This window comes from Homarus americanus, unplaced genomic scaffold, assembly GCF_018991925.1.
Source record: "Homarus americanus isolate GMGI-L3 unplaced genomic scaffold, GMGI_Hamer_2.0 scaffold55047, whole genome shotgun sequence".
Lineage (NCBI taxonomy): Eukaryota > Metazoa > Arthropoda > Malacostraca > Decapoda > Nephropidae > Homarus > Homarus americanus.
Window position 1 is genome coordinate 240,336 of NW_024724199.1, and position 9,665 is coordinate 250,000.

General features: G+C 43.8%; 1 protein-coding gene across 3 annotated transcripts in view; it reads left to right on the forward strand.

The window, feature by feature from the left end:
- Positions 1-1,388: 1,388 nt before the first annotated feature.
- LOC121864084 (glycine receptor subunit alpha-2-like) overlaps positions 1,389-9,665 on the forward strand; it is a 15,676-nt gene continuing 7,399 nt past the window's right edge. For 2 of the 3 annotated variants that reach the window (XM_042362992.1, XM_042362994.1), the window contains exons 1-5: positions 1,389-2,154; positions 4,288-4,411; positions 5,016-5,166; positions 6,350-6,432; positions 8,950-9,093. In XM_042362992.1, the coding sequence (XP_042218926.1) occupies positions 4,314-4,411; positions 5,016-5,166; positions 6,350-6,432; positions 8,950-9,093 (476 nt within the window). In that variant the 5' untranslated portion in view covers positions 1,389-2,154; positions 4,288-4,313. The remainder of the gene's footprint in view (positions 2,155-4,287; positions 4,412-5,015; positions 5,167-6,349; positions 6,433-8,949; positions 9,094-9,665) is intronic. The other variant, XM_042362993.1, reaches the window with a different exon arrangement.

The window sequence follows — 9,665 nt, forward strand, 5'->3', positions numbered from 1 at the left end:
ATACAGTATAGTTATAATTAACTTATCTTAAGCTGCACTTATTTAGCCACTAAGCTATAATTGAAATACATTGACTTTCTTTTAACCTTTTCTTCTCTGGTACTGCATGTTATAATATTCTGTATCACCTACTGCACTGATTGGTGTCCTTAGCTAAAGTTATAAGCAAGATTAGACTCTCAACTAGTATTATTTTCTATGTAAGATACTGAGACAATACAGCGCAGTATGTGGAACCATAAAATTTGTCCTGTTTATAAGAGGTGAGAGGTAGGGTTGTGGGGTATGGTATGTTTGGGTTCACACTCAGGATGGGATGGAGAAAGGAAACTCACAATGTGCTCACTGTATACATATTGTATTGGATGTACAATGCAGCTTGGTGCTGGGAAGTGGCAGCGTGGTTACAAGCGTGATGTAGAGAGAGCTGGTTGGTGAGGGTGCTCAGAGGAGGACCAGCTTGTGGGTCGCCATGCTCGCCGGCGAGAGCGAGGGCCGCCAGGCAGTGGCGGAGGAGGTGGTGTTGCGTGCTGCGGCTGTAGCTAGAAGAAGAGAGAGGTCACCACGAGGTCAGGTCTTAAATAGCGGAGGTAGGCGTGGCTTAGTAGTTGACCTCCGTGATGTATGGCGGCGTTGGTTGACCCAGACCACGAGGCATACACTGGGGAATCCGCGGGGTCGGCTACTCAGCGACAAACAGCGTTTGTAGGGGAGGAATCCACTACAGGGTTACCGAGCTCTCGAGTCAACCAAGTGACGTCAGCGAAACGCCGCCCACCTGCGCACGGGATGTCCACCTCTTCTAGAACTTGGTCTTGGATACAACAATTGTAAGTTCGGTTTGAGCGTGCTAACTTAAGCAGGCTATCGCGGTAGACTTAAGTCAGGCGTTAGTGCATCCGGAGACGATGAAGACAGAGTGCGTTATGGGAAAAGATTGGGTGGTTGGGGGTTGAGTAAGAGTGGGATATAGGTGAGGTTATGTATGATGGGGTTTAAGGACTTTGGGGGTAGTGCGTGGTGGAGGGAAGTTGGGGCGGTGTGTGGTGGAGGGAAGTTGGGGCGATGCATGATTGGGGGTTAGGAGGTGAGAGTGATAGGTAACAGAAGAGGGGAAGAATGGGGGTGGCTATTTAATTATGGGGTTGCAGGAAGTGTGGGGTGACTGTGTGCGGGGGCTGGGGTTAGATAATGGCGTTGCATGGTTGGGAGTTAGAAGGGGATGATGTTAGGTGAAAAGGAGCAGGAGAGGAACGTGTGTATTGTGCGTTGCGGATGGGAGGAGAAAGGGAAGCATGTGGGTTCCGCGCTGAGGGGGGTGGAGGGGAGGGGGGAAGATGGGTCGTGCGCTGCGGGAGGGTAGAAGCTAAAGTGAGGGCGGCCAGTGTTGAGTGGTGGACAGACAGTCAGTGTGAGGAAGGCACCGTGGGAGGAGTCAGTGACAGTGGAGTGTGTCATCAATCATACTCAATACATCTAAGACTCCTCAGACTTACAGAATCTCTCACCTCTTATCATAAGTGTCGATTACAGATATATATATATATATATATATATATATATATATATATATATATATATATATATATATATATATATATATATATACATATATATATATATATATGTAAAAAGCCTCTTGAAAACAAACCACAGAAGAAACGCATAAGTGCCAATGACCTTTTAAAATACAAATTTAAAAAGTTTAATCCGTGGTTCCAAGAATTCCTCAAACTTAAGTCAACTTTAGTTCAGCTTCGCCACCATACCAATACACCAAACTCGTTAAGTTATTCCACAAATACACTCAGCCTGTTAAGTCATCCCATATTCCATTTTTTATCCTTCCATATGTGGCGTCCAAAGTGATATCCCATTGAGACACATTAGTGAAGACTGAAAAAAAACAACAACAATAATCTAAGAAAGGAAGAAACAAGCAATAATAAATAAAAAGTGGTGCTTGAACTGTCAAATATCCCACAAACACACGCACGCACATGGTCACACACACACACGCACACGCTAAGGACTGTGGGATTTGGGTTTCCTAAAAGAAACATAGATAAAAATTTGTTTACACCATAATAAAAGGTTGTAGATGAGGAATTCTGTATCGTGGAGACCTTAACCAGACCTATCAGTACTGTGGAGGTAAGAGATGATAATGTTTGAATTACCTGAAGATTAAGCACCCACCTTATTTCACCTGAAGATTTAATATCCCAAATGTTACTTGTGGGGCCTGTGAGGGTTATGTGTTATGTTATATTAGGTCCAGCCAGGTTAGGTTAGGTTAGGTTAAGATATGTTGGTTAGATTAAATTAGATTAAGTCATCAGTTGAAATAAGCAAGGGTGCCTAATCTTCGAGCGATCCATATATTGTATCACATCCTTAAAACAACACAAATACTGGTGATTCAAAACAAACCACAGACCTGATGGGCGTTTTGTGACTTTGAGCTGTGTTGAATCATCACTTGTGGCAGTGGGGTGAATTGTTATCATTTCGTAACAGGTCAGCGATTGAACACCCACTGAACATGAAAAAGAAGTAACAAGTCATCAAAGAATCTGTGATAAATTATGGACATGATTTTATTAGGTTTCATAATATAATCACAGAGCCATAGACGATAAAAAATATGCCAAGAAATATACTAGAGGTACTGTACAATGGATGTGAACTACCGTAAGTACCTGTAGGCCACATTGAGTGCACCACTGGGGTATAGAAGTACAGTATCGACTATAAAAGATGTTTTCGATTCAGTACAATATGATCTCTTAAAACATTATGAGAAAGGAAAGAACTAAAAAAAATATATATATTAAAAAATTTTGGTGACAAAAAGTAATGTTACGTCTGCATAAACACTCTTTGGAGATTATTTTGTTATATCCTTTCGTTTATGATATCGGTGAGGTATATCGCAGGAGAGAGAGAGAGAGAGAGAGAGAGAGAGAGAGAGGAAGAAGGACCTGACATCACACTTCCTCTCAGTTCCTGCTCACTGGTTAACACGCCCTCCTCGCCCTCTATTGACGCCGCTCACTCATGTAGCAATAAATGACAAAGAGTGGCAGACTATACTGACTTATTTAAGATTTCCACCGTAGGTTCTATCTGCGTCACGGGTCCTTTCACATTTACCACAAAGAATGTATCAGAATAATTTATGATTCATTATATAACCGTCTGTGTAATGGGTTCAATTATTATATAAGACCAAATAATCTGCCAAGTATAAAACCAATTTTACGTATTTGAGTGAGGAGAAATAGGACATATATAATTTTTATCTCAGGCTTCGTGTTGCGTAACGATACATCTCCATCTACTTCGGTGAAAAACAAAACAAAAGAAAGACGCTTCTCTCTAGGATATCCAGTCAGCTAAGGTCGAAGCGATCCCCGTGATACGAGATCTTGGTCAACATTCTGTAGTTTAGGAAAGGATAGGCGACACCAGTGGAAGGATGGGGTGAGGGTGTGGGTGAGTGAGAGGAGTGAGGGTGTGGGTGAGTGAAAGGAATGGGGTGAGGGTGTGGGTGTGAGGGATGGTGGTGTGGGTGAGTGAGAGGAGTGAGGGTGTGGGTGAGTGAAAGGAATGGGGTGAGGGTGTGGGTGTGAGGGATGGTGGTGGTGTGGGTGAGTGAGATGGGTGGTGGTGTGGGTGAGTGAAAGGGGTGGTGGTGTGGGTTATACAGGCTGGATGACCTGCAGCAGTCAATATATAACCTGAAAACAGTTGCTGTCCATTTCTCCAGGGCAGAAGTTGCATCGTAAGATCTATTAGTATAGGATTCAGCTGTCCAAGTGGCAGCTGTAACACCCCAGTCCTGCAGACACCCACCAGGCGTCTGCTGTACGTGATCAAGGAGGCAGGACAAGGCAGCCCTTCCCCCTACAACAGACACGCTGGCTACGCAAAATCCTTGTACCTCACTTCTGTGGAGACTTGTATTGTTCGCCACTGGTTGAGAACAGATGATTCAACATTAATATTTTGAGGTTGTAGAGTTATGAGAGATGTTTGGTGATGGTAATGGTGGTGATATGGTGATGATGATGGTACTGAGGATGATGATAACCCCTTCACTCCGGGGAGATCACTTTCGATAATTAATTTGGCTAACGCCACATGATTTTATTCAGTTCTGTATTTTGGCGGTTCAGGTTATTATAGAAACTCCCTATTGCATTTTTCCTTTAACATGTTGTAGTAGTGATATATTATCTAATTTAGTCTGCTACTGAAACTAACAGAGTCCCCCGTCTTCAGGTTGTCGGAGAGGAGAGTGAAGTGTGATGGCTGGGTGTCCGCGCCTTGTGAGGTGCTTACCAGGTGCCACCACCACCCTCACACTAGCACTACTGGCCCTCCTTCTGCCTCCTGCTGCCCACGGGTGAGTAGTGACATAAGGGCAGTGTGAGTAGGTAGTATGAGTGGGTCAGTATGAGTAGGGCAGTGTGATTAGGTAGTATGAGTGGGTCAGTATGAGTAGGGCAGTGTGAGTAGGCAGTATGAGTGGGTCAGTATGAGTGGGACAGTGTGAGTAGGCAGTATGAGTGGGTAAGTATGAGTGGGGCAGTGTGGGTAGGCAGTATGAGTGGGTAAGTATGAGTGGGGGGTAGGGTGAATAGGGCAGGGAGTGTGTACGTGGATCATTGTGAGTGAATATGAGTGTGACAGTGTAAGTAGGTCAGTATAAGGTCAGCGTGAGTAGTATGTAAGTGTGAGGATGTGTAGGGCATCAAAGTGTGACTGTGTAAGTTGGTATATAAGTATATATATATGTGTGTGAGTGGTCAAGTATTATTGTAAATATATGTATTTCTAGTATGAATGAAAGTGTTGGAATGTTTATATATGTGTGTGTGTGTGTGTGTGTGTGTGTGTGTGTGTGTGTGTGTGTGAGCCCTGTGCAACTGTGGTCTCATTCTCACCATTACCTCTCACCATAAACCATCAGCTTTCACCATTCTCACCACACCCTTCACTACTGCTAGGGAGACGAAGGGCTTCACCATTGACGACATCATGCCCCTGGACAAGAGCAACTACGACAAGATGCGTCCGCCCAAGAAGGAAGGGAAGGCGACTGTTGTGTTCTTCCACGTTACTGTCATGGGCATCGACTCCATTAATGAGAACTCTATGGTACGGCCCCTTACGTTGTGTAGTGCTTGTAGCGTCCCACCCTTACGTTGTGTAGTGCTTGTAGCGTCCCACCCTTACGTTGTGTAGTGCTTGTAGCGTCCCACCCTTACGTTGTGTAGTGCTTGTAGCGTCCCACCCTTACGTTGTGTAGTGCTTGTAGCGTCCCACCCTTACGTTGTGTAGTGCTTGTAGCGTACGTTGTGTAGTGCCGTAGCGTCCCACCCTTACGTTGTGTAGTGCTTGTAGCGTCCCACCCTTACGTTGTGTAGTGCTTGTAGCGTCCCACCCTTACGTTGTGTAGTGCTTGTAGCGACCCTTACTGTGTAGTGCTTGTAGCGTCCCACCCTTACGTTGTGTAGTGCTTGTAGCGTCCCACCCTTACGTTGTGTAGTGCTTGTAGCGTCCCACCCTTACGTTGTGTAGTGCTTGTAGCGTCCCACCCTTACGTTGTGTAGTGCTTGTAGCGTCCCACCCTTACGTTGTGTAGTGCTTGTAGCGTCCCACCCTTACGTTGTGTAGTGCTTGTAGCGTCCCACCCTTACGTTGTGTAGTGCTTGTAGCGTCCCACCCTTACGTTGTGTAGTGCTTGTAGCGTCCCACCCTTACGTTGTGTAGTGCTTGTAGCGTCCCACCCTTACGTTGTGTAGTAGCGTCCACCCTTACGTTTGTGTAGCGTCCCACCCTTACTGTGTAGTGTATAGCGTCCCACCCTTACGTTGTGTAGTGCTTGTAGCGTCCCTCCTACGTTGTGTAGTGCTTGTAGCGTCCCTCCTACGTTGTGTAGTGCTTGTAGCGTCCCTCCTACGTTGTGTAGTGCTTGTAGCGTCCCTCCTACGTTGTGTAGTGCTTGTAGCGTCCTTTCACTGTAATGTATTTCTCACTTAACCAGTTCAGATCACACAAGCTGTATATATATATATATATATATATATATATATATATATATATATATATATATATATATATATATATATATATATAACATGTATATAATAAAACATAGACAAAGAATAAACGAACAGAATTATAATAAAGACAAAGATAAACAATAAAGGGGCGTAAATATAAAGACGTATAAGACATAGGAGCATAATATAAAGTACACAAAACAAGTATATAGTGTACAAACTTATATAACTATGATAGCATAATAAAGATGTGCAATATATCCTCGTTCACACAGACCTACGCTGCCGACATCTTTTTCGCCCAGACCTGGAAAGACCACAGACTTCGCCTCCCTGAGAACATGACAACAGAGTACAGGTCAGTAAGTATGTCATTGTACCCCCCCACCACCCCAAGCACACAGGTACGGGGTAAAGGTGTGGGTGTTTGGCCTGTGGGGTGGGGGGAGGGTCTCGGAAACATATGGAGAAAGGTAAGGATAGGAGGAACACACGATAAAGATGGAAATGAAAGAAGACTGGGAGAATAATTAGGTTGGGGAACAGAGGATAAAACATGGTAATATATGCACAGATTAATACCGGTCCAGACGGGATATATGACCAAACAGACGTAGTAATCCATCAGACAATCAAATTATCTCAAACTCAGTGAAATAAAATAAGTAAATTTACTTCTCGGATGAATTAAGTTTCACAAGTTTTTTTCTTTCTCGTTTACTCTTGTTTTCAATAAATATAGTCAATCTTTTCCTCTTGCTTCCTTTCTGTATCTCAGTCGAATATATTTTACAGAATAAATACAGAAGAAACGCCAATTTAGCAGAGTTTGTTAAGTGCCACAGGACCAAGAGATACGGTCACCCCCCTCCCTCTGGTTTATCTAAAAACTTTAAAAACTCATAATCTTTTTTTTTTCAGATTGATCCAGAAAATCCCAATAATCTTTCAAGTCTAATTAACCATCTCTCTTCAGTAGTTATCTTTGGTCAAATTGCCATACTGTTTACCATTGTTTATATACCTGTACTATCAAGGTTACAATAGTCTGCAGGATTACGTAAACTGTGTATGCTGTACCTGTATTGTCTGTATGCATGCTAATTACTATATATCTGTATTATCTGTGTATATGCTGAACCAATTATAAACTTGTATGGCGATCTCTCTCTCTCTCTCTCTCTCTCTCTCTCTCTCTCTCTCTCTGACATCGGGTTTTAATTAACATATATTACGCTCCTCGTCAACGCCTCCTCATACCTCTCTAACGTCATAACACGTTTCTAAACCCATTGAAGACTTCAGATCACGTGATGATTAGCCCCCTTAGCTTATTTCACCTGATGATTAAACCCCCCATAATGCTAGTTGATGGGGGTTAGGTTTAATTAGGTTGAATTAAGGTGAAATAAGCTCGGAGGTGCTAAACTTCAGATGATCTAAGACTTGAAAATCCCATTCCGAGATGAGCTGAACAAACAAAGCGAGAATAATTGGTAACAAAATCCCAAGTCATGCAGTTTTTGATACGAGCGTTGTGTGTGTGTGTTTGTGTGTGTGTGTGTGTGTTAAAATTTTGCTTCACACACACACACACACACACACACACACACACAAAGGTCGTACCAAAAACTGCATGACTTCGATTTTCGTTACCAATTATTCTCACTTTTCATATCTCGTTTTTTTTCACTCTTGTCTCTCTTTCTCTTCTTCTCTTCTAACCATCTCTCTCTCTCTCCTGTTTCCTCTCCTTTCTTCCAACCCTTCCATTCTCTCCCTTTTCCTCCCTGTCCTTCCTCCTTTCCTTTCTTCCTCCTCCCTGTCCGATCTTTCTCCTCCCTTTCCTGTCTTCCTCCTTGTCCCTTCTCATCTCTCTTTACTGGAGTACGTGTTCAATCTCTCCCTCGTCTCATTTATCTTGAGAACTTCGCGGTAACTCTCTCAACTTCAAGGTGTACTTACTCCTGTCTTGTCTAAGAATATCCAGATCACTCTTAGACATCTAAGACTCTTTAACTATCTTTACCCAAATTACTTCTGCCATTCCAAGACCTTTCTTCTTGTTCCTCCACCTATAGTACCTCTCTCCACTCCACCATCTCTCCCTGGTTGAGTCCTCCCATGTGGACTCCACCCACAGTCCCTTCCCCCGGTGACCCCCTCGTAGTCACTGGGAGACCGAGAGATATAATCCCACATGAGGACCCTCTTCACCTCACCTCCCCCACCACTACTATCACCACCTCCTCTGGTTCCACTACCACCACTTCCACTACCACCACCACCTCCACTACTACCGCTACCACCACTACCGGCACCACCACTACCACTACCACCACTACTATCACCACTACCACTACGCCCGCGATCCTAGGGTACCTCACCACCACCTTCAACAACAACAACACTCCAACTACTAATACTGCCGCCACAACCACTCCTTTTTCTCCCTACTCCAAGCATCTTTAATTACAAGACCACCAACGAGTAACACCACTTCAGTCACCATCAAAGGATCACAAGACCAACACTAATTAGGCAACACACATGCACACCAACACTCACCCTCACTACGTAACAAAGTACTCACAGTGTTAACGGTATCAGTCTCCACTATCGTCAACAAATAAAACCAACATCACCCTTTAACATTAAGACCGTCCATGTATACCACTGTCAACTACTTACATCATCATCACCACTCACACAACTAACGATACAGCTCCCCAATTACACCCCTAGCTTACCATCGTCACCATAACCCTCTACTTTCAGCGCTCTCGTCCACTTCAACCAACATAAATCCCCTACACAGAGATCATCAACCGCTGTCTCCTCTACTATAGATGTATTCCCCCTTCCCCTACTATAGGTTACTGGATCTGGACTGGTTGAAGCACTTGTGGCGACCCGACAGCTTCTTCAAGAACGCCAAGCAAGTCACCTTTCAGACCATGACCATCCCCAACCACTACGTCTGGCTGTTTCAGGACTCGAAGATCCTCTACATGGTCAAGTGAGAACCCTGGACCTCTTATTTACGACTTCAAATAGTAAACGTATATAACACAGCAATACTAAGTCAACTACGTAACTGATGACGAGCGATAAAAGGCCTAAGAAGAGCGGATAATTAAAGCTGGTCGTCAATAATTGTCTCTTGCACCACAATAGGAATAATTACAGTAGTATACAAGTGGTACTTCAGCTTTGTTTCATCATTGACAAGAGCAAATGAACCTCAGCGAGTGACTGTGTGGAGAGGTTGTTTTATATACAAGATAATGAACTGAAGGAATTCTATAGTAATATTCTGAATCATTTACACTTAACGACATATACTGTGTAGATATAGTTACACAGGGACGGGGTAAACACATAGAAAGATGTATAGAAGGTCTGTTTAGGCTCTATACCAGCAGATGGTGAGGGATTTAGTGTGTGTGTAAGGAGAGAGAGATAAGGGAGGCTGGCGGTGAGCGGATGTCCGAGTGTGCTAAGTAGTGTGAGTCTACTGATGAGCGTATACATGCCTGGGCTGAGGAGTGGGGTGAAGTAGTGGTTGTCTCTCTTGGTACTGTTCGATTA